Source organism: Pyxicephalus adspersus, chromosome 6 (assembly GCF_032062135.1).
Source record: "Pyxicephalus adspersus chromosome 6, UCB_Pads_2.0, whole genome shotgun sequence".
Taxonomy (NCBI): domain Eukaryota; kingdom Metazoa; phylum Chordata; class Amphibia; order Anura; family Pyxicephalidae; genus Pyxicephalus; species Pyxicephalus adspersus.
This window is the reverse complement of record NC_092863.1, coordinates 107,018,229-107,044,289: the sequence shown is the minus strand read 5'-3', so window position 1 is coordinate 107,044,289 and position 26,061 is coordinate 107,018,229. Positions and strand designations below refer to the sequence as shown.

The window sequence follows — 26,061 nt, the reverse complement described above, 5'->3', positions numbered from 1 at the left end:
ATGGCAGGACACTCCAGCTATTCACATCCCAGTAGTGAATATTAACTGCACAGCATGAAGTGTGAGGCCAGACTAAATGGAAGAGCAGTAATGAGCCCCAGCTGCACCTGATACAAGGGGAGTGCTCATTACAAACAACAACACAGCAACAAAGAAAACCAAAGAGACTGTCAGATAACCTCACATGCAGCTAGTCTGACAGATCCTCAAACTTTTGTCACGGAAGGGACCGTGACAGTAATGGAACGCATTGGAGTCCACCAGCCGGTAAGGGAGGAGCTCTAACGCAATAAGCTGTGCAATTGCCGCATTGATTAGCTTTGTTTTAGGGTCATTTGGGCCATATTTCCTCTTGCACTCCAGCATCTAGAAAACAGTAGGTTGGATGCTGCTAATGCTACCCACAGAAAGTTTGGACGATGGGGTAGAAGTTGTGGGGGATTGCAATGATGCCTGAGGAGGTGGGCGGAGGTTGTCGCACAGAGCTCTGTGCTTTGACTAGGTGTTCCCACCAGGTTACCAGGCGGTGGCTTTTTAAATGGGTGCTCATGCAACCTGTTCCAAGTTTGTTTGGATTTTTGCCTCATTTCAAGTGTTGAGCACACAGTTTGCAGATGACCATAGTGTTATCACTATGGACATTAAAAAATGCCCATATGGGCGAACATCTAACTGGGCCGAAAGGTGCTCTGGAGCTGCTGCTCGTGGTGGCACTCTGCGGTTGTTGAGGCATAGCTGTGGTGACAGCTTCCGACTATTTACGACTTTCCTCACTGGTACTTGAAGAATGCAGAGTGTAGGCAGCTTTTACCCCCTTCCTCCCTCTCCCCCTTTGAGTGCGCTCTGCAAACTCCTGCTCCTCTTCTTCCTCCTCCTCCTCTTCTTCCTGCCTATGATGATCTCCTTGTTCGCCCCATGTTGGATCAAGGACATCATCATCAGATGAGACAGTTTCCCTGTATGTGCTGAAAGGAAGCAGCAGCCTTTTGGAGCCAGTTTGAATTGACTCGTCTGGCTCAGAGTGTTCTGGTGAAAAGTAAGTGGGGGGAAAGCCTGTGAACTGACTCTCTTCATCAGGTGAGTGAAATAACTGAGCATCTTAAAGGAATGCTTGTAGCTCGGCCTCTCCAACCCCTCGGTGGGACTCCTCTACATACTGCCGTACACGTGACTTTCAAGCCGCTGATGAAGAACTAGGAGGAACAGGTGTATCATGGACTGTTTGGGACACCTGTGAGGCCTGTGTCTGGGACTGGGATGAAGAGGGGGTACAATCACTTGACCCAGGCTGGGTCATGTACTCCACTACGTCTTGTGCCTGGTGTGGCAATAATGGACACCCACCACCAACAGCAGCGCTACTTGTTCTTGGGTCTGCAGCTAAAAACAAACGCATACTGGTTTGCTTGCCACCCCTGCCAAAGCTGCCCTTTCCTCTTTGGCCAGACATTGTAGAAATTTTTTTGTGTGGCTTGACACCCTGCAAAATACTTTGTAGCTAATATGCATACCAAAGTGTAAATTTGTACAATAAGTGGATTTTTTGATTGGGGGGGTGACACAAAAAATCCAAGTGCGCTGTGTGTGTTTTATGCAGCACTTTCCTTCAGTGGTGACGCTTGTAATATGCAGAACAGTATACAAAATATATACTGCAGTATACACTGGGTCTGTGTGTCTGTCTCTCAGTACAAGTGTGATACTGTGCACATAGTCAGGGAGGGGACCCTGCCTCTGGCTGCGTGTATGTAACACACTGACTATCTATCTATCTATCTATCTATCAAACACTCTACCTATTTAAGTACAGTAGATTTCAGGACTGCACCAATACAGTACAATCCAACAATCTATCTAATAGTGTAAGAGTGACACAAGCACTTTTTATACTTTGACAAAGCAAGCCAAGCAGCACAGAAAGGTTGTGATGCTATCAGCAGATCTCTGTCAGGAGTGGGAAATGCAGGCACGTCCTGGCCTTATATAGACCAATGGCTGCCTGTGTGGCATGCAGTGACAGACTGCCTGCGACAACAAACATGTAGGGGAGCATCCCTGCTGTTATTGGAGGACCCTAGCCATTGTCGGAGGGTCGAATTCAGGGCTTCGAAACCCGCAAAATTCGGGTCGGGTCCACCCGAATTCGTACGGTCATATTCGGGTAGAATATTAGGAGGACCCGAATTTGAACAACACTAGTTGGGAGCAGTAAAAGCTGCCACAGGTTTCACTTATCTTTGCTCTGTATTATAGAAGGGCAAAGCCTGCGATGTCACCCTATATATTCCCCCAATGACAGGTGCACTTTAAGGGGGGCATGTTTCAGTGAATGTTTCAGTGAATGTCATATTTACTGCTTTATAAATAAAACCCCATATGTGTGGTTTTCTAAATAACAATGTGAATTAATCTTCTGGTTGTCTGGTAAATGGGGAGTTGAGATGACCCCACTTCTGACAACAGCAGAACAGGACCAGTCTTGTGCACAGAATCATGGTTGGGATGCAGTGCTCTGTCCCCTCATCTAATTAGTAGATGAATAGTGTTTTCACATTTATTTATAAAAGTGATATATTATGTCATTGTATTATATTTTTATTTCATTATAAAATTGCTTTACTTGTTACTTAGTTGGTGAAGCCAGAACTCCGGTCAGATTTATACTGCCGTTTATTTGTTCATATTTTTCAGTGTAAATATGTCTCAGAAAATCATTTATATCACTTCTGTTATACTTACAGTAATTCCTCTACTCGACTCGTTGTCACAGCTTTCATCAGATCTCTGAAATGAGGACCATTCAGATCATTATCAGACAGATCCAGTGTCCTCAGTGTCCGGTTATTTCTTATTCCAGATGCCAGGTGGGGGCAGGAACTGTTATCCAAGAGATTACCTGCCAATCTATAGGAAGAGGTGAATGTCAGAGTGTGTATGGAGATTGGATGCACATTGACATATATGCGATGAAATCTATTCAATGAAATTTGGGGATTGGCAGTTCCAGAAAGCGATATGGACAACTACAACCCTGTGGGAACCATCAACAAATTGGAATCATTTACTAATATAATTATATGATATTTCCATGTTTTACTATACTAATGTAATTTTAGATGTAATTTATTTTTCCTTATTTTCAGTGTTGTCACAGAGACAGAAAGTGCTCAAATATACAAAATTTTAAGTTGTTACCATCAGAGGAACCAAGGGTGAATATTTTTAGGTGGCAGCTAAGAGAGGTTTTCTCCCCCCACTCTGGTTGGGAAATACTTCAATACTTAGTATATGAAATATGTAGAAATTGTTTTAACAACCAAACATTTGTAATTCTGTTAAGCTGATCTCAGGGACCGGACCCTTCCATACAGAACAGACAAGAGAATCTCTGAGCTATTCAGACATTGACTGACCATCAACTGACATGCAATACACAAGGGGGTCATATGAGGGTCTGATGATTTGCTTCTGAATTACCAGATTACCTTCGTGTACAGCCATCTAAAATCACTACAGCTTTAGTGTGTACCGTTTGCATTTTTTACTTTTCTATCCACGTTGAGAATTGAGTTTTGGAGATATAAAAGGTACATTTATCCAGATTATAATATCATGTATTTGTTCCTGGATGGAAATTTCTTAGTTGTGGAAACCCTATAACCACCCTGTGACCAGACCACACATTTCCACAGCCACCCTGTGACCAGGCCACACATTTCCACAATTTCCCTATGAGAGTTATATGTATATTTATTATATTTTAATAATTTTCTTTGCATGTAAAATCCTCCCTTGTGTTGACATACAAAGCCAAAAGACTTCTCCAGGGCACCATAAAGATGTCATATCATCAGTCGCAGCAGACTGTTAGGGCATCTAAATGAATTGTTATGTATACAGGTGAAGGGAGGGTGGAGGAGCTGGACCAGCAGATAAAAGGATGTAGTAACACAAAGAGAGTCAGAGGGCAGAACTGCACAATATGGCTACCTTACCTTACAGGAATGGCCTTATCCAGTGCTGACTGATCTAGGCTGTCACTGCTCTGCCCCTCACACTGATGCCATCCACACAGCAGTTATATTGCCCAGGAAGGAGCTGAAGTGCACAATGCAAAACACATGTGCCATACAGCATATCCAGGAGAAAGAAAAATACTGCCCCAGAAGGTCACCTATCATTTTGCAGACAGTGCGGGAGCCATTTTTTTCCAAAGGTTTGTGCATTGGAACTGCAATGTGTAGAGCTCTCACACACCATCCCTATTTCTCACCTTAACACACATCCAGATCACAATATTTAAATTATTTGGGGGGGCATGTTTGGCCGGCAACTTAGATGGCTGCCTAATCTGGGAGCTCCGTGATTACTCCAGCCGATAGCAATGAGTTAACAGCTTCATGCCATCTTCAGATCCTTTCTGCAGTGGATAAGCATTCTTCCAGGACAGCATCTATGACAAAGCGAAAAGAGGGCAAATTCGAGCTGCAGAAACTGACAGATTTCTTCTGTCCTCAGGACTGGCCAAACAGCCAAGATGGCGCTGCTTCTCTGCGGCCTTCACAATCACACCCGTGTGGAGAACGTAGCTCACCAGAAAAAACCTGCTCTCCAGCAACACCTTCCTTCGACAGCTCCTGTGAGTCATATATTTCAAAGCTACCTCTACCAGAGAACTACAATTGCTCTCCCCCCAGGCAGAAGGTAAACCCCATGAAATCTTAGCTACTAGGTTATCTACTGCTGATAGGAAAGGGAAAGCCCACTCATTACTGCTGGAAAATTATCCCACTGAAACAGGAAAAATCTCAGTAACCAATATGAAAGAAATGTTGCTGTCACTTAAAGAATCATTACATCAGGATTTAGCTACTGGATTCGACCAGCTTCACCAATCAATAAACACACAAGCTAATAGAATCCAACATAACAAGGATAAGGGTGAATTTTCCCAAGCCCATAATGATTTGGTGGATGCTTATAACGACCAAACTAAAGATGTACAATAGCTTAAGAACAGGATTGCTGGATTTTATGATAACTCCTGTAGGAACTACATCAAGTTCCGAAGAATACCGGAAACTTTACATTATTTTGAGCTTTCCGAAGAAACAAATCCTTGTTCCTTCGGTCGCAGCATCTGATTTAATAATCGAGCGGGCATATAGAGTTCCTAAACCATCGTTCCTTTCCGATTCAACTCCTAAAGATGTTCTGGTGAGGTTTTACTATGTTCATATCAAGGATAAAATCATTACGGCATCAAGGAAACCCCCTTCCTTGCCTCTACACTTTAGAAATATTCAGCTATATGCCAATGTCTCCCAAATCACAATTCATTCCATTTGTTTCCTTCAAGTTCTACAGGAACACAAGCTCATCTACAAGTGGGGATTCCCCATAAAGCTGCTCATTTCCTATCAAGGGAAACAACAAGTGATTTCTTCAGTTGAAGCTGGTTTTAAGCTTCTTAAAGAGTAATTTTCTATCTCTAATTTTCCATCCTCAAAAGCTCATTAACCATGTAGATTGGATTCAGAATGGTCCAAGAAATTTTCATAATGAAGGTTGGCCTATCTAAAATTTCATCTGAATATATGAAGGCTGTCGCTGAGTTCGCTGGTTCTTTGTTTATTAATGTCCTCGGCTACCCCCACTTGCTGAGTGTATAGCAGTTTTAACTGCCCATGTTGCCTGTGCTGGAACCAGGCATTTTTATACATTTTTTTACTTTGTCTTTGACCCTTTGATTTATTATATAAAGTTGTTTTGTGTTACTTATTCTGGGAACAAACAGGAATCTGTCAGGTTGTTGCGACCTAATGAAAAATGTAACGATAAGTCTTCCAAGCTTCAAGCCACATCACTATGGTTCTACGTATTACTTTGCTTAATGCTCGTGAACTAAATAGCCCATAAAAAAGTGAAGCTTTATTGAAAGAGGCCACCACACTAAAAAGCAACGTCATTTTTGAAGAAATGTACTTCGCTGAATCTAAACCTCCAAAGTGGTCTCCATGTCATTACCCACATACGTTCTGTGCAAATGCAGAAACAAAGAAACGTGAAGTTCTAATTGCTATAAAAGTCTCTGTTCAATTTCAACTTATACAACGATATCCAGATCAAGAAGGGCTCTATTATATCTTAATATATCTTGATATGTCACATTAATAACGTTCTATTCCCGGTAGTTAATGTGTATGCCCCAATATCAAGGCAAAGCAAATATTTTTCTCATCTTTTTCAATTGATCAACAAAAACAAACAAGGATCGGTGGAGACTTTAATGCCGCACCAAACCCTTTTATGGACTCCACACAGCATCACCTAAAAGGTATTAATTCTCCATCGCAAATCTTATGCGGAAGCAGGAGTTATTTGTCATCCGACATTCTCAACACAGATTGGAAAAAAAGTTTATATATTTTACTCCCCCTCTTGTTTCATATTCAAGAATAAACCTATTTCTTACAGACCTATGGACTTTGTACTTCAATCTATAGGAACAATAACGTGGTCAGACCCCGCACCGGTCTTGATTGGATTTACAGATCAGGATGAGCCTCAGGAACGTGTGTGGAGATAAAAATCTTTTCTTGTTGCATACCCTGGGGCCACTTCCCAAATAGAGAAGACGGATGTGTTTTGACTTAAACAATACAAACAAATATAATTATTTTTCAATGTGGAATGCACATAAAAGTTTTTCACTGTAAGGAACTTACCCGCCCTGTGAGCCCGCGGTGTCCCTGGGGTTCCCAGCCACAGAGGGGGACACCGCAGTAGCCGGCAGCATGGCCGAGGCTGCTGCCCTGCTCGCAGCTTGTCTGTCTCTACAGGCGGAGAGATCCGCCCTGGCCAAATTACTGTTCAGCCAGGCAGCAGCCCTTGCATCCCTTTGGATGTGGTTCCTGCTCCCAGCACTCCTTTGTAAGTGCAAAGTAGTGCACGTCCTAGGGGTACTGTGGGAAGAGGTGCGCGTGTTACCATGCATCCCTCTTGTACCCCCCGAGGGCGTGGCACTCGGCTGCCTCGCCCCAGGGTGGGTCATAGTTAGTTTGAATTCCCTGCGGCCAATCAGCCACAGGTGATTTACTCAGTCTCTCATCAGACAGTGCCAGGTGGTGCAAGGTGATTGGTCATCCTGGCCATTTAAGGAGAGCCTGTCCATCATACCATTGCCCGCTATAGCCTCTGTTACCACAGTGTGCTTGAGTGTGTCTTTGTGTACATTAAACTTTATCTGCTTGTCATCTCCTCAGTGACCTGGTCTGAAACTAACTCTGATTGAACTCTGCCAGCCCTGACCTCGGATTGTTATTGACCATTCTGCCTGCCCCGACCTCGGATTGTTACTGACCTGCATTTGCCTTATCCTTCTGTACCTTGCTTGATTGAATTTAACCCTTGCTGTGCTGTACCATTTTGAATAAACCTGATTCAAGGATATCTGGAGTTGGTTGTGGTTTGTGTGCCCAGGCGCATTACATTCACAGGGGTATTTGTATTAAGATTGGATCGTATGAAAGGAGGCAGAGGATGCTTCAGGTTACCAATCTCATTAAATCTATTAGCCAGAAAGAGGAATTAAACAAAAAATCCTCTTTCCCCTCTTTTAACACCTGCTATTCTCTGAGACTGTAATTCATTATGCTTCCTACTTCTCTACACCTTTGAGATGTCTATAAGAAAGTTTAAAGCTAACCTATATTCATGCAATAATAAAGCTGGAGCTTATCTTGCACGGAAGTTCAAAGATCGTAGAATTAAATTTTGTATGGCCACTGTCTCTGATCCGATTAATACCAAAAAGGTGCTCCAGTCCTGGCAAAATAGCAAATGCTTTTAAAAATTATTATTCCACACTTTATAATTTATAAACAGATTCTTCAACTCCACAACCCACTTCCCAATTAGTCTTCTCATTTCTAGAGACCATTCAGTCAATGAAATTAACTATGTCATCAATTCTCTATCTAACCATAAATCTCCAGGGACAGATGGTCACACAAATGAGTACTACAAAAAATATTTTGTCCCCCTATTTGACTGAATTGTATAACCTGGCCGCCACCCCTTGCTCCTTTCCTCCAGAAATGCTCTAAGCTTTGATTAAGACAATACCAAAACCAGGGAAAGATCCCACTTACGTCAAATTATAGGCCAATATTGCTTTTTGGCCTTATGAGTTTAGTCCTACAATTGGTATCATCCAAGTCAGTTTTGGTATGGATAGACAGGCATCAGATGGTACAAGGCACCTTGTAAATGTAATACGACATGTGGAGCTATCCTGGAGGCCTTCTCTACTTCTTTCTTTAGGCGCAGAAGGCTTTCGATAGGGTCCACTGGGTGTATATGGAGACTGTCTTGGACAAATTTGGATTTGTGATCCTATCTTGTCCTTCAGCAAACGGTACACTACAGGGCTGTCCTTTATCCCTAATCAAATTTATATTGTTGCTGGAGCCTTTAGCTGAAAACATTTTTACAAATACATGTAGCAAGTGTATTGAGGCTGCAGGAGGGTCCCTCAAAATACATTTTTGGATGATTTAATACTTATAGTTACTAACCCACTTCAGTCCCTTAAAGCTATCCAAACTACACTACATGAATTTAGTTTAGTCTCTTACCACAAAGTCAATGAAAATAAATCCCAAATTTTAGGTTTTTCAATCCCTCTACATCTCAAGAATGAGCTGCAATCGTCATTTCTATACAGATGAGAATCGACTTCAGTTACATTTTTGGGTAACTCCTTTCCAGTGTCAACCTCTCTAATATACGCTTTACATTTTTAAAAATGTCTTACATCTTTACCTAGTGAATTGGCATGACTAAAAAGAGGGGAACTATCAATTACTGGGAAAACTGAATCTATTAACCTTAGCAGGAACCCCGAGACCCCGGGAAATTCAAAATCTATTTGTATTGCATTCAATACAAAATAACTGTATTGAATGCAATGGAGTACATTGTTTTCAAGAACATTTATTTTACAGTAAAATAAAAAAGTATATTATTTATTTATTTTTTTTAAATTAAAAAAATAAAAAATATATAATTTTTTAAATTTATTCAATTTATTATTTTTAACATGATTTCGATTTTCAAACTTTATTATACTCATACTATTATAATTTACTGTAATATAAATTTTCATGAAAAACAATGTACCGCTTTTAGACTTATATAAAACTGGAAAGAAATGAACCGCTAGGGAAATTAAGATGATTATTCTTCCGAAGCTTTGTATCTTTTTAGAACTATAGCTACTCCTCTCCCTATATATTTTCTGAAGCTGATCCAGCAACTTTTTAATGAATTTGTTTGGAATATTAAATGCCCACGTCGTACTTTAGGAATTGGGACTTTTTGGAGGTATGAGTATGCCCAATGTACAGCACTATTATCATTTGGATTCTATACTAGCGAGTTTTAAACACATGGTATCGGACTTCATACAAGTTATCTACATTTTTTCAACAGTCCCCTCTTGTGCGGAGTGTGTAATGTGGAGAGGTTGGATCGTAATACATCTGTTTTGGTACTACAAATCTATCAGATCCTTTTGTACAGAGAAATCCACTCTGCTTAGAGATATCAATATCTTCTACAAATATACCTCTCACTCCTGAATTAACTACTACACCTACACATAGATCATTTTACACCTTCAACATATTATATTGTCATTCAAATTCTTTTAATCTCACAACTAGCCCTCACTAGGAAGTGGAGAATAATCAAATTCCTAGCCATCTGGAGGTTTTTCAAAAACTAAACCAAATAGGTATGTATGAGAGTATTCTGGCATTTAAGAATCATTCTACTGTCAGTTCCAGCATCACTGGTGACACTGGTCACCATGGCTACAACATCCAAACTGTTCGATAAAGGATGAATAAACTTATTTTCATTGAATTTTATTTGTAACTGGAATAGGTGTCATGAAAGTGGCAGTGTCTTTATTTTCCTGTTTCCCAGAGTAGCAGCTTTTCTATTATTTTTATTTTATTGCATGGTGTCTTATTATTTTTCCTTTTTCTCTATTTCTCTTTTTTTGTTCGTTAACAAGAAAATATTGAAGAACTGGTTTATATATTTCACATGAGAAACTTGTTTTGTTAATGGTTCTTTAATACTAATAAAGATATATTGAAACAAAAAAAAATATAAATTATTTGGGCAAAATATATTTACTAAACACCACTCCAACTACTCCATCTCCCAAATTCATCTCCTGTGCTTTGCCTTCAAATCCCTCCACAGCTCCTCCCCCACCTACCTACCTGATACATAAATTCCTCCACAGCTCCTCCCCCACCTACCTACCTGATACACAAATCCCTCCACAGCTCCTCCCCCACCTACCTACCTGATACACAAATCCCTCCACAGCTCCTCCCCCACCTACCTACCCGATACACAAATCCCTCCACAGCTCTTGTCCCACTTACCTTTCAGACCTGGAGAAAAATACCCCTCAGCCGCTCTCTTCGTACCTCCAATGACCTACTAATGACTTCCTCACTTATACCCTTATCACACGCACGGCTTCAAGACCTTTCTAGAGCTGCCTCGACTCTCTGGAATGGTCTCCTCATCCTATTCGGCTTGCTCCTATTTTCTGCTCCTTTAAAAGATCCTTCAAAACCCAACGCTTCATCCTCACCTCCCTGTCTTCTTCTGTCTCCTAAACTCTCACTACTTCCCACCATTCCATATTCCCCTCCTATTGTGTGATACTTCCCCCACCTCTAAGATTGTAAGCTCTTCAGGGCAGGGTCCTCTCCTCCTCCTGTGTCACTGTTTGTATCTGTCATTTTTACTCCCTATTTAATGAACAGCGCTGCGTAATATGTTGGCTCTATATAAATAATAATATTATAATAATGATAATAATTAATAATAATGTGTGTTTTGGGGAGGCATGAAGCACCCTTTTTGCACATAAAACTGATTAGAAATTCCAGTACCTCAGCTTATGGCTCTGTCCCTTATACATAGGTTATTGACCTGAACTAAGAAAATTTTAAATTTAGGCTTCACATAAAACTTTTTTAGCTTGTAATATTCAGGCGATCCTCCCCTGGTGAATAGTGGGATTTTCCTCTTTGTAAAAGTGAATTGATGGATGTGTGGCATTAGAGAGCAATATTCTCCATATTTCCCTCCCTCAATACATGTTGTAATTATTTTACCTTAAGTTTTTGATGTTGTGTAGAGCTGGTGAAAGTTTTTTTACTCCTTCACTCTGAATTTCACATTTCCACAGAGACAATTCTTCTATCTCTTTGCAGGATTTTATGATAAAAGACAAGACAGAGCAGTCGAGGGGGCTGAGGGAAATCTCTGACATGACAAATGTTTTTTCGGATTTGAAGCACTGTAACACTAGTTCCTTATTCCTGCTCTCATACAGACAGTATAGAACATTCAGAAGATCTCGCTGTCCTTTTGTAGTTTTGTCGCTTCGTAGTTTGGTAACTTTCTCCTGCAGCCAGGTGATGACATCTCTGGAAGCCTGAGCAGACATTTCTCCCAGGAAAGGCTTTAGCAAGAATCTAGTAGACGAGTCTGAGAGACCACAGAGAAAACGTAGCAATATTTCAGCCCGGCCATCTTTGTAAGATTCGGCCTCTTGTAAAGATTTCTGAAATTTATCAGGTAAATAGTTAATAAAATGCACTAAAGCAGCAAAAAACTCCTGAAGAGTGAGATGTAAGAAGGTGAAATCCACATTAGGAGGCTGACCAGATTCCATGATGAAACATGAAAAGAGATGTTTATCATTTCTCACATTGAATGACTTCAGATAACGTTCATCAAACACAATCAGGTGATTCATAACTCCATGTTCTGCCATCCATCCAATAGATTTCAGCAAATCCCGAGCAGTGTGACCATCACCTGTATTCTGGCTGTGATTGGCTAGGATATTACAGACAAAAGTCACAAAGAGTTGTGTCACTGTTTTGGGCAATGATTCCATCAGCTGATCGGTGTTTGTTGGTTGGGCTTTGAAGCACATTGATAACACTGTACAGATAATCCAGCAGTATGATGGGATGTAACAGAAAGTGTACAGCATGTCATTCTCCAGCACATAATGAAAAGCTTTATCTGCCAACTCCTCAATTCCAAAGAAATTTTGAAAGTAGATCAGCCGGTCTCCATGGAGAAATCCCATAATCTCGGCTATTCTCTGGAAACGATCAACATCAACTGATGCCAGTCTGGTTGGTCTGCTGGTTATCAGTAAGGAGCAACCCTTAAGAATATTCTGCCTCACCAAACTGACCACAATCTCACCAATATTTCGTCTCTGCTTTGGATTGGAGCGTATATTTGATCTGAAATCCATTTGGTGAATACTTTCATCTAAGCCATCAAATATGAACAAAAGTTTCTTTGGATCTTGTAGAATGTTTTTCATCTGACTCTCCAGATATGGATATTGGTGAATAATCATCTCCTCCAAGCTGACCTCTCCCAGTCTATTAAGATCCCGGAATCTGAAGGAGAAGACAAAAGCAAATCTCTGGTAGTGTTTTCCGGTCACCCAGTCATGGACAAACTTTTGCATGAGTGTGGTCTTCCCTATTCCTGGCACTCCGCTCACCATTACTGCATGTGGGACACAGTGGGCCTGGTGGCTCCAGCGAAACAGCTTGTTGGGAGAAATTGTTTCCAGCCCAGTTTGGGTTTTTTTCAAGCATTCCTCATGTTTTACCCCAGTCTGTATTAGCTCATTCTTAGGACTCTTCCTGAACTGATCAGTGGAGACAACAATCAGGTTCACATACCGCTCATTGAGAAAGAAACTTTGAGGTTCCAGGGTAGTTCCTGGGGGTTTCTGCTCCACCAAAGCCTCAGTTTTCTTCTTTAGATGTTGTTTGTGCTGTTCTTGAATATCTGAAAATATATTGTTTTACCACTGCATTATTATAGGAGCATAAAATACAGATTATGTATTTTTTTTATCAGATATTGTCCTACAAAAAAACCATATGTTTTGCTATCATAAAATGACCATTAAAGATTTGCTGAACAGAGACAGATGATTGTGAATGATTGAAAGATGAATGAACAAGTGCTGTACATACAGAGCCGCTCCGTTCTATGGAGGTTGGGGGGGGGGGGGGGGATAATGAGTAAGCAGCACCCTGTTGCACCTTCATTGTGGTTGTTCATCTTACGTTGTTCATGGATTCGCCAGAACAGATCCATGAACGGCGTTGGATGGCAACTGCACACACGTCAGAATCTTCCGAGACGAATCCTGAGGTGGGGATCAGACAAGAATCATCGGACGTGTGTAGGTAGCCTTAGTGTGAGTGAGAATGACTATGTGCTGGGCATAGAGCTGGACCCCTTCCTTCACCCCTTCCCTTTTCTATATCCTCTTTATAATCTTCCATTTTTCTTAATAAGTTTCTATAAATTTAGGTAAACTTAGTTGATGGACCAGCCAGACCTGCTACAAGGATCACATTACAAAGTCGACAACAAAGTGGAGCATGGAAATTGAAGGAACAGAGGAGTTGGTGTGTGGTGAGTGGTTTACATTGAATTTGTATATGTTTTACATTTAATATTATGCTTGAAAATTGGGTCTCATTCTCTCACCTAACTGTACATACAGAATCCTCCCTACCCCACCCCCACTAACCCGACTCTCTCCTCTACAATCTATTATGAATGCTGCAGCCAGACTCATCCATCCTTCCCTCCGCTCCTCTTCCGCTGCATCTCTTTGTAGTTCCCTTCATTGGCTTCCATTTCACCTTAGAATCAAATTTAGGCTCCTGTGCTTTGCCTTCAAATCCCTACACAGCTCCTGTCCAACCTACCTTTCTGACCCAGCCACTCTCTTCATTCCTCCAATTACCTACTAATGACTTCCTCACTCCTCATCACACGCACGGCTCCAAAACTTTTCCAGAGCTGCCCTGATTCTTTGGAATGGTCCTCTCATCGCATTCAGCTTGCTATCACGCTCCACTCATTTAAAAGTGCTCTCAAAACACACTTTTTCAGACTTGCCTACCTGTCTTCTTTTTTCTCTTAAAACACTCACCACTACCCAATACTCCATATCTCCCCTCCTATTGTGTGTTACTTCCCCCACCTCCTAGATTGTAAGCTCCTCAGGGCAGGGACCTCTCCATGTGCTACCCCTAGGTTTGTACAGCGCTGGGTAATATGTTGGTGCTATATATATCCTGTTTATTGTTATTGTTAATAATAAAAATAATAATAATAATAATAATAATAATAAATAGTGGATTTTTTGATTGTGAGTTGAGTATTACATTTTAATGTAATTACTTAAAATACACAAAATTGCTATCTTTCATTAGAGGGACAATTTGCCTTCTGTTAAGTTGTATTTTGACTTTGAACACAGACTTATGTGAGTGTATAGGTAAGCTATTGACAGTGTGTTTATTGGTTGTGAATTATTGTTTGTAATATAAAACGGAATTTGTGAATACTTTTTTTTTTAGAAAGCATGCCTCTGCATGTGTATATATACACATACATATGTGCAGATGGACCTGTTAAACACTTGTATCTCAATGTAAGCAGCATAATAAGCTGAAGAAGAAATTTAATAAGGAAAAAAGTGGCTAATGTGGTAGCAGTATTGTTAAGGATCTAAGGCATAGCTGAGCCTGGCAGCGGCTACAGTGGGGGTGAAGGCACCATCGCATTTTTTGCGTCTGTCAAAAGAGATGCAAGCTGATTTGATAATCTGGCAATGGTTTTTGGAGTCCTTTAATGGGAGAGCGTTGTGGTTGGAAGGGCCGGTGGATGCTGTGGATCTGCAGCTGTACACTGATAAGGTGGGGGCGGCTGGTTTAGGGGCATATTTTGTAGGCAAATGGTGAGCAAGGGTGTGGCCTTAGGAATGAGTAGGAGGCCCGGTTAAAAATTTGGTGGTTTTTAGAACTGTTTCTGATCGTTTTGGCAGTGGAATTGTGGGGGGTGTAGTTGGCTAATAAAAAGGTTAGGTTTTTAATTGTGACAACCTGGGGGTTGTACAGGCAGTTAACAGGTTTTCACTGCCAGTGGTGAGATTGATGAGGCATTTGGTCCTGAGATGTATGCAGCACAACATTTTTGTTTTTGCGCGGCACATTCCGGGGTGTGCAATGTCACTGATGCTTTATCTCGTTTGCAATGGGACAGGTTTTGCGTGTTGGCACCAGAGGCGGAGCAATGTGGTTACCCTTGTCTGGAGAGACTGTGGGGGATTGCGCTGTGATCAGAGGTTTGCGGTCAGTGAGTGATCGAACTTGGGCAGCATATTTGGCACTGTGGAGGGAATGGGAAGGATTGTATGCTCAGTTGGGGGGTTTGGAGGAAAGGGGTAACACAGTACTTGTGCTGTTATACTGGTTGGTTAGAAAATGTACTAGGGGTGTGTCGGTGGCAGCAGTTAACAGGATATTGGCCGGTATGGATTTTTGGTTCAAGTGGCAGGGGAGGCGGGATCTTACAAAACAGTTTGTGTTGCAGCAGGCACTGAAGGGGTACAGGAAAGTCAAGAGGGTGCCCGACAGAAGGAGGCCGGTGTCATTTGAGTTGTTGCAGCAGGTGGTAGGGCAACTGGGCAAGGTTTTTGCAAGCGGCTACAAGCAGGTTTTGTTTACAGTGGCATTTAGTATAGCGTTCTCTGGGGCGATGCGTATTGGGGAATTGGTTAGTCCAACAAAGACATGCCCTGGGGGTATTTTAAGGGAAGATTGGGTATGTTTAGGTAATGAGGTCAGTTTGTGGATTAGGCAGTCCAAAACAGATCAGAGGGGTGGGGGTTTCCTGGTTCGGGTGTTTAGACTGGGGGGTAGGTCGGGGGTTTGCTCGGTGGAGGCTGTGGAAGCATTACTGCAGGTTAGGCCACCTGTAGGGGGTCCCCTGTTGATACATGAAGATGGGGCCTTTCTGTCCTGTTTTCAATTTATTGATGTTTTTAGAAGGTGTTCGGGGCTGTTAGGAGTGGATGTGGAAATTTTTTCTTCACATTCATTTCAGATTGGGGCGGCTACAGAGGCCACCAGATGGGGATTGGGTGAGGGGGCCATTAGACGTATAGGGCGGTGGAAATCTAGGTTACAATTGTATATTAGACCTCAATTATTGTAAGGTAGGGTGGCTTGTAAGGGTTTTTTCAGTGGGGGTTGACAAAGGATGGGGGGGGCAGGTGTTAATTTTTTTTGTCATTTTAGGTTATCAGCACTGCCTGGTGAGGATTATCAAGCACTCTTACGTCTGGTGGGGTGCGAAAAGGGCAGAAGTAGTTAGGACTAGGCTAGGACTAGTTGGAGGGGAGTCAGATCAGTGGAAAAAATAAATAAAGCTAGGGTTAAAGTTAATAAAGAAGTGGGGAGGTTCTTAGCTAAGAATGGTGGCATAGTGGTGCATCACCGAGAATTGGAGGAGGATACTTGGCGGTATCTCAGGAGAGATGGGATTCATTTGAACGCCATTGGAAAAGATTCTTTTTAGTTTAATATGGGGTTAATTTATAGTTTATATGGGGGTTAATTGTTAATTTATTTTGTTATGCATTTGTTGTTTATTTTAAGTGTATGTTACAGATATATATGCAGAGATAAATTTATGGAAATTGTTAAGTTGTTAATTTATTGTTAAATTATTTTAATTGCAACAAGTAGCAGTGTGTTATTGGGAAGAGCGTAAGAAAGTGTGTGTGTGTGGGGGGGGGGGTGTTGCTGGCAAGTGAAAGGGGGGAGGGGTTTAGGTGTGGGAGGAAGTTTGGGGGCAAAGGTCTGAGCTACCCTAGTATTGGCTTTCAGGACCACTAGCAGCCCTGATATGCATGAATATTGATCAATTAGAAGGCGCATAGGGTAGGAGGAAAGAAATGCAACATGTGTAAGGAAGCAGGAATGGATTCTGGATTCTCCTGTTAAGATTGCCCTTAGGAATGCTTCCTCCTACCAACAATTCATAAATATACTCAAGGAATGGTGTGAACAAGGCAAGGGGAGAGGTATACATCAGACATATCTGTCATATACAGGAGTACAAGAAGGCAAAAATCATTTAAATGCTACAATTGCAACAGGCCTGGGCATATTAAAAGATAGTGTAGATCTCATAGTGTTCATAAACATCACACTAGAGATATTTCCCAGACGATAGCAGAAAACAATGAAGATAATGAAGCTGAAAGCACAACCCTCATGCAAGACAGTAAGAGAAGATTAAAACCTGGATCAAATATAGCAGCCATGATTCAGCTAGTATGCATTTTAACACAAGCTGCATTGCCATTGTTCCTCTCCAGTTTATTGGGACTGAGTTTTGCCATTTTCTAACATTCAGTGGTTATTAACTATTATACCATGATTTAGGACAGTTTTTGTTTGTTTGGTGTTTGAGTACTAATGTCCTTGTGTTCTCTTTCACGGCCCTTGGAGTGAAAGTTTCATATGCTAATATTGTGCTTTTTCACAGGTTATTTACAGTAGAAGCAGAGTACTGGCTTAATCTCAGTATAAACTTATCATTTTCGAAATAACGACATGGTAATATGAGCTCAATTTTAATTGTTAAGAAAAAAATTAACCAAAAACCAAATGTTGAATTAATAAAACACTTTCAGATGTCATCCTTTTGTGATGAATTGTACATTTTTGTGGTTAACTCTATGTACTTTTAGGTGTGACATTTTCTTCTCACAAAAGAACTAAAAGTCCATGGGAGTCTGTGTGCACACCAGAAGAAGTTTAGTCTTTTTGTCTTTGGTTTATTTTTTGTCTTTTTTAGTCTTTGTGTTTTTATTAATATTTTTGATTGCCAGCAGAACATTTTTGTTGCAATTTTCTTTTTCAGTTTTTTATGTCCTGTTTTGTTAAGGAATGTAAGATATAATTTTATTATATATTTTACTTGTTTTTTTTTTATCTCAGCACTTTACCACTAACAATTCTTCATCAGGACTATTATACTTAGGGTTTATAGTTTGGTACCAATGTATTATGATACCAAATACCATCATTGTTGGATCGACCTTCAACAAGAAAAAACTGTGTTTAATATTGTGTAATTGGAAAACAGCTAATAGAAAGGCATGGAAAATGACCATGAAGTTTAGTTAAGTTAGTAAGTAATTAGTAAGGCCACAGCGTAAATTTCTCTCATATATTTAGTTGATACCTAAATGTATCATATCCCTTGTAGGAATCATACAAAGTATGACAGGTATTGATACTCAATTTACTGCTTATGCCTTTTGGCCAAGGTATACATCAACACATGTTAGGGTCAACTTAATCAACCAGGCATATATTGCTATTCTATGAGCTAATGAGGTTTAAAGCTGTGTATTGAAAGCTATTTATCCAAACTAATACAATGTGTAAATAAAAGGAAATGATAATATTCATTACACCACATTAACCAATGTATTGCAATTATATATTTACTGTACTATCATTGGGGTATTCTCTTAAGGGTATTGATAAATTGTCATTCAATAACCAGAACCCACTTGGAGTAATGTATGTTTGGATGAATGGGTACCAGGGTTCTTGGGCTATATTATGTTTGCTAAGAAGATAGCATCCCCCTGGAATTATCATATGTCAAGAAGTTATGTAGAAATGTGTATTTCGGATATTATTTTTTTAATGTGACTTGCAAATGGTTGTTCCATTCGGGCACAAGACCAGGGAATGTTGGAAATGGAAAAAATGTATATAAATATGACTTGGATATAAGGCTAGCTTTGCCTCCTGGAAAGCAGTATACAAGCAGTATTCTTTGATATCATAAAATGGCCATCAAAGGTTTGCTGAACAGAGACAAAGAATCTGATCTATTAATGCTCTCCGAGGCTGGAGAGGATACAATTTCATCAGTGAAGCTGGGCCATCCTGCAAACCTGCTTACAATTGCTTCAGTCCTCCTGGAGGGCGCAGTGATAATAATCTCAAGCCTGAAACAAGGATGGACTTTGTGATCTCTTGAATAAGACTTCACCAATATTGGATCAATCATATGATTTACTCGGGACTTGCAGATGGGTTTGGTTCAAAAAAAGAAAACCCTGGCTTGTGTGGTTGTGTGAGAGAGAATGACCATATGCTAGGTAAAGATCTGGACCCCTTCTTACACCCATCTCTTTCCTATATACCCTTTACAATCTTTCCCCTTTTCTTGTAAATAATATCCTAATCTGTAATAAACCTTTCCCTTTTATAAGATATATTGGCCCTTCTTTAAAAATAAGGCACTGCAAACAGAAACAGAAACAAAACAGTGAGTATATAAAGTTGAAATACATAGCAGCATATCATCATTCTGATACTGAAATTTGGATTCGGAAAGTTCTTACATTTAAAGCAGTTGGAGCTTCCATTTTGCAATTCATGAATTGTAATTCCCAAATTCAAAAGTACTTGGTGAAAGGGAAGGTTTAAAACACCACCTTGGCACTTTAGAAAAAAGAAGTCACATTTTTCATCAAATATTTCTCTCCTCCTCCTGGGTCACTGTCTCTATCTGTCTGTCATTTGCAACCCCTATTTAATGTACAGCGCTGCATAATATGTTGGTGCTATATTAATACTGAATTTTAACCCCCCAACCGCTAAGCCCGTAATTTCTCGCACTAAATATTTTTGCTCTTTTGGATAACCCCGTATTTTTTCGCCTACACTAAAATCCCCACTTACCTGGTCCCGCTGTGCTAATCCAGCGTCGGCAGGTCTACAATTTAAAAAAAAAAAATTCATGAAAACCTGTGACGCTTTTGGAACAGAAATCTAGAAATCAGTGTAACGCTCAGGTGGTTAATTATAATAAGAATAACAACAACAACATTTCATATCCTTACCTCGAAGTTCAATATTCAGTGTGTGTCCAAATTCATCCAATAGAATCTGCTCCACCAAACGCTCACCTTGCAAATAACAAATAACACATCTGATCACAATTACAAAACAGGCAAATAAGGTGCTAAAATCCTAAAAAGAGTTCATTAAAAAGAAATAGCAAAACGAGACAAGAATTAGTATACCCCCTACTCAAGATTCAGTCCAAGCAAAATGTAATTAGATCGATAATGGACTATAACAAGGATCACAGGGAAACCCGAAAAACATTGGGGCCTCCTAACAAGTGACCGCACAATCCAAAAACTTGTCACAGATACACCTCAGTTTGTTTTTAAAAAGTCCCATCACCAAGTAATAAGATTATAAAAAGTCATTTCTCAATTTCAACTTTAAAAAGACGTTAAACCTCAGTTGAACCTCAACACTGATAATAATGATATACATTGGATAGTTTTTATATATATATATATATATATATATATATATATATTAAACACAATATATATTAAACACATATTACACATATTACACGTTACACATATTAACAAAAAAAAAATAATTAAAGTAAAAATGTAGAAGCTGTGTGTAAAATGTAAGTACCCCTTTACCACCTCCATGTATTTAACTGATTATTTGATCTTCAGCCAGTGAAACCACCTCCATAAAAACGGAAGTTTTGGATGTTTGCTGGTGTGGAGCATTCAGGTGTTTGTTACCGCACATCAACAATGATCTAAGAGAAGCAATTGTTGCTGTCCATCAGTCTATTTCTAAACAATCTAAAATCCAGCATTCCACAGTAAGGATGAATTTCCACAAGTGAAAAGCACCCAAGACAGTTGTCAATCTTCCCAGGAGAGGACGTCCCAGCAAATTCACCGTAAGGACAGAGCATGCAATGTTCAGAGAAATTGTAAAGCCCTCAATAGCTCCATCTGAGGTCTCAGCATGTTACATATAAACGTTTATGACAATATAATTAGAAAAAATGATTGAAGTATGAAGTAAGTACACATTTTTGGGAAGGGTTAGCAGAAGAAAGCATCTTTTCTCTAAAAAGAAAATGACAGTATGGATTGGATTTGCAAAGTCACATCTAAACAAATAACTAAAGACTTTTAAAATTGCAGCTCAAATATAAATTTACTTCTTATATAACAATATAGATGGAAGATTGAGGATCCTTAAAAAACAGTTTAGGGAACTAGGTTTCAAGTTGAAGGAAAGGACCTCCAAGGGTATGTTCTCTGGAATATTGCCTGTGCCATGGCAACACAGGAAAGGCAGAGGAAGCTTAGACAGCTAAACGCATGGCTTAAGTCCTGGTGTAGAAGGGAAAGGTTTGGGTTCATAGAGCACTGGGCTGACTTTTCCTTGGGGTACAACCTGTATGCTAGAGATGGTTTGCACCTAAATGAAAGGGGGTCTGCTGTGCTAGGTGAAAGATTTAGGGGAATGGTGGATGGATATTTAAACTAGGACAGAGGGGGGTGGGACATACCTTAGAAATACCTTAGGAAAAAGGTCAGACACTAGTGGAGCTTCCCATGTTACACACAAACATTGGATTGTGCAATACTAATTGTACTAAAAAACAAAATGATTTGGCAAACAATGATGGTGAAAGCAGCAATGGTATAAGGAGCCTGTTCACCAATGCTAGAAATCTAACAAACAAGATGGGGGAGTTGGAAGAAATAAAAGAGAATCTGGGTAGCAGTGACCATATTATGATTTCATTTAATGTAAGCTGTAATCAGGAAGCAAAAACAGGAAAGATAAAAACATTTCATTATAAGAGAGCAAATTTTCCATTATTAAGGACGGCTCTCTGTGACTTGGACTGGGAGATAATATTGTTGCTGGGTTGGTAAGTGGGGATAAAGACATGGCAGATTTACTAAACATGTTTTTTAGCTCTGTGTACATGAAGGAAAATTGCAGAGCTAAAGTCCAAATTCATAACAGCAATGTAATAATTATATAAATATTTCTTGTAATCCATAAAGTTTATTTGTTTTGAATCCAATACAAAATTATGTGAATTTTCGACCGGCTTCACCGGGAACTCCCCGGAAATGTCACTGCATTTGCTAGCTGAAGATCGAACACACAGGACGTGGCCCTGCACAGACGGGCAGGATGCCGGGGGAAGTGTAAAGTGAAAGGTAAGTTTTTTTTTTTTTATGTTTTTGGCTACCCCAATTTTGGCTCGGGCTTACCGCTTTTTGCATGTATTTTTTACCCCGGGAATACTGCCAGGGGGGTTAATGTCCATAGTTGGAAAGGTCCTAGAGAGTTTGATAAAGAACCACATAGAGGAGTTTCTGCTGGAAAATAATATTATAAGTGATAGTCAGCATGGCTTCAAGAAAGACTGAAGTTGTCAAACAAATGTACTCTCTTTTTATGAGGAAGTAAGTAAACAGGTAGACAGTGGAGTAGCAGTTGATATAGTGTACTTGGACTTCGCTAAAGTATTTGACACTGTACCCCAGAGATGGGTAATTTGCAAGTTAGGGTCAACAGGTTTAGAAAAGTCAATCTGTAAATGGATAGAGAACTGGCTTAAAGATTGCATCCAGGGAGTTGTAATTAATGATTCATACTCTGAATGGTCTAAGGGTATTAGTGGTGTACCCCAGGGTTCAGTGTTGGGATGTTTACTGTTTAAACACCTGGTCGGTTACCCCGAGCCAAGTTGGGGGTAAGAAAACTTGCTCAAAATTTTTAACCCGAACCAGGTTTCGGGTAGCTAAAATAGAAACAAGCATTACAGTGCAATCTGATTGTCATACAACATTGCATGACAATCGAATTACAACTGAAAAAAACACTTGCTTTGTCCCCGCAGCTCCTCCGGAGACGTCCGTCCTCTTCTGTCCGGCATGTGCAGAAATGATCTCTGGGGTTTCCCGGTGTCGTTAGTGCGGGCCAGAGGCGAAGCAGGAAATTCAAATCATTTTGTATTACAAAGAAATCTTTATAAAATATAAATATGTATATTTTAATATATTTATAATATAAACTACTCAGTAGCAACATTTCATAAAACTTTTTTTAAGATTTTTTTTGGTTATTATTAAATGTATTACATTTTGGACATATTTCGGTGAGTTATGCCTAGGAATTATAGCCTACAATGTAAAATAAATTTCCATGCAAAAAATGTAATGCTTTTTGCATAGAAATACGGATAGAATTAGAACGCTGAGCCTTCACGTACGCATACCTTTTGCAATTCCTGATGAAGTCAGTGCATGTGCCCGTCGATGGGGGCCGTGGCGGGAAATTCAAATACTTTGCATTGGATTCAATACAAACTTCTGTATCCAATCCAATACAAAATAATAGAAAATATATTTATGTGGTTTTGACTATAGGTATGTGACGTTGGACTCTGTTTTAAAATTTACCACACAAGGGAGGTGTTTTAGAAAAAAATATTACTATACAGTATATCGAAATATTGCATTTTCAGTATTTTTAGATTTATGATTTATTTATGCATTCTTGTTTAAGCTGATTTTTGTGTTTTTTTCAGACATGAAAATTTGGATGTTTCTTCCACTTGCCAAAGACCTAGAGCACCATTCAAATCCTGTCCTCACAAAGAACCATTATATGACACCTGGAGGTACATTAGAACAACTGAAGGAGACTAAGCCTTTTCCTCATCTTTTCATGGGACCTACTCTATGATCAACCTAATACTAGTGGACAAACTACTTTTTCAAAAAGTAAGAAACTCAGGAATCTTGTCTATGACTTGGTTAAACCACACACAGGTCACTCAACTATTGGAGATTACTGATAATAGGAGAACCTTCTAATGTAGGAATACATATTCCTACCTGTTTAAATCCATCTGATACTCAAAAATTATTGATTAATCATCTTTTATGACTCATTTGGTCCACAAACATAAATTCTGCTACCCTATGGTGCTCTCATAAAGCATTTAAAAAAATAATTTTGATTAAACTAAATTCCAAGCTGGGAAAAAAAAAGATCTAGACAATTTTATTTTTTCAAAATTTAACAACTAGAAATAAGCAAAGAGATGGCTTACTCCTCTAGCATAGCACTGAAACGATGTTTAAAAGAGAACATTGTCTTTTACTGATTGGAGAACTTGAAGAGCTTTCCAAAAACTTAACTGAAATACTAAAGCAAGTTTTCATTTCTAGCTAATAAAAAAAAGGAAACAGAACCAATCTAATCTTCCTCTGTATCGTCCACCATTAACCCAGCATAAGCTTTGCAATCCCCTGGGCATGTCAGATGCATTCATAAACTACTATAATTCACTATATCTAGTCAATTACCCATATATCTTTCCACTGTCTAGTGAATCTATAAATAAGTTCCACCATTCAATTCATCTTCTTAAATTAACCATACACCAACTTAATTCTGTCAGTCACCTTTTCACAATTAAGGATATTCAAGAAAGTAATTAGACAGCTGTAATGTTCTTACCCTACCCTGTGATCCAGCATCGTTAGGCAGCCTCAGGGGAGCTGCTGCAGCAGGCAGCATGGACGAGGCCATCGCTGTTCTGCCAGCAGCATGTCTCCCACTCTGGGAGAGGGATCCATTCTGGCCGGATCACTGTTCAGCCAAACTACATCCCTGCTGACGTGTGCAGTGCTGTGCACGTCCTCGGCATTCCTGTGGATGTGCACAGCACATTACAGTACAGTACAGGGGTTCTGCTGTAAGAGGCGCGCACTACCATGTGCGCCTCCTGTACCCCCTGGGGGCAGGGCAGTCAGCTGAACATAATTAGTTTTAATCCAATTTGGTTGTGTTCAGCCAATCCAGTAGCACCAGGTGGAACAATGTGATTGGGCATTCTGCCCATTTATTCCGTCCCTGTTCATTGTACCATTGCCCGTATGACAGTGTGCCTGGGTACATGCTTGTGTGTTAAGTTTTTGGTAAACTTCTGTGTCACTTCAACAGTGACCCCGCCTGATTCCTGACTCCTGAACTCTGCCTGCCCTGGCCTTTGGATAGTTCCTGACCTCGCCTTCTGTCTCACCTTCTGTACCACGTTAATCTGGACTGACCTTTTGTGTATGACCCCTGGCCTGTTTTTCGTTTTTTGCAATAAAGCCCAGGCGCATTACAACAAATACCTTTACATAAAGCACTTGGTATAGATGGATTTACATCAGAATACTTCCAGACATATTTGCTGGGTTCTTCTTTGTGCAAAAGAAAGATGGTTCCCTACGTCCCTGCATCGATTATAGAGGTTTAAATAGGATTACTATCAAGAACAAGTATGCGCAGACTCTTATTTCTGAAATATTACGTATGGATCCTGATAAACTTTCAGCTGTGCTTGAGTGGCTACAACAACTAGGGATAAAACCAATTCAGTGATTTCTTGGCATTGCAAATTAATATCATCGTATCTTTCAAAACTATTCTAGGAAAGAGTTTTCGTTCCGGCACCCCATGAGCGAGTTAGCACGTGTGGAGGCTCCTGAACACCCCACCAAAACCTCAGGTCTAAAGAAAGCTGAGCAAGTTGCGGACACGCTGCTTGGACACTACATACTAGCGGGAGCGCATCTATGTAGTGCTTCCTAGACCGTGCCTCTGCTGCTGCATTGCTGCTACATAAGGAGGCTCTATGGGGAAGGAGGAGAAACAACACTGCTCTCAGAAGTCTAAGATGACTGTAGACACGTGCGCAGTGCAGGGAACGAAATCAGCAGCAAATTCTCTCTATTGTGAGCCATGCGATGCGTCTAGCATTGCAGACGTAGTAATGGAGTTACTGACACACACATTACAAGAGGCCATTGAGTAAAGGCATAACGATAATACAACAAGAGCTGGGAGTGCAGGGACAGAGGATTAAAACTGTGGAGGATACAATTGCACACATGGAAGATGGAACGTGGAAGGAATTTTTGCTGATAATTCACCTAGGATCTCTTGCAAAAGGAAAAAAGTTAGTGAAACATATTCCATCCTTAACTGCAAAAGTATACGTTTTACATTGGCAAATGTAGCTACGCTATACTTCACTGACCTGCAGCTGCTGCTTTGCGAATATATGTTGTATAAAAAAAAGATGTTTGCTGGGGGTGTGTATGGCTTATGTTCCAGGCAGCTCAGGGATAGAACAACATGTCTCATGGGGAAAATAGGAGGAGGGTCA

General features: G+C 40.1%; 1 protein-coding gene across 7 annotated transcripts in view; it reads right to left on the bottom strand.

Annotated features, from left to right (window-relative positions):
- LOC140332342 (NACHT, LRR and PYD domains-containing protein 3-like) overlaps nt 1–26,061 on the bottom strand; it is a 92,478-nt gene that overhangs the window by 34,154 nt on the left and 32,263 nt on the right. For all 7 annotated transcript variants that reach the window (XR_011921106.1, XM_072413616.1, XM_072413612.1 and 4 more), the window contains 3 exons: nt 19,880–19,945; nt 11,211–12,924; nt 2,740–2,904 (listed from right to left, as the gene is read on the bottom strand). Coding sequence is in view for 6 of the 7 variants with exons in the window: in XM_072413616.1 (XP_072269717.1) it covers nt 2,740–2,904; nt 11,211–12,924; nt 19,880–19,945 (1,945 nt within the window). In the remaining variant the exon portion in view is untranslated. The remainder of the gene's footprint in view (nt 1–2,739; nt 2,905–11,210; nt 12,925–19,879; nt 19,946–26,061) is intronic.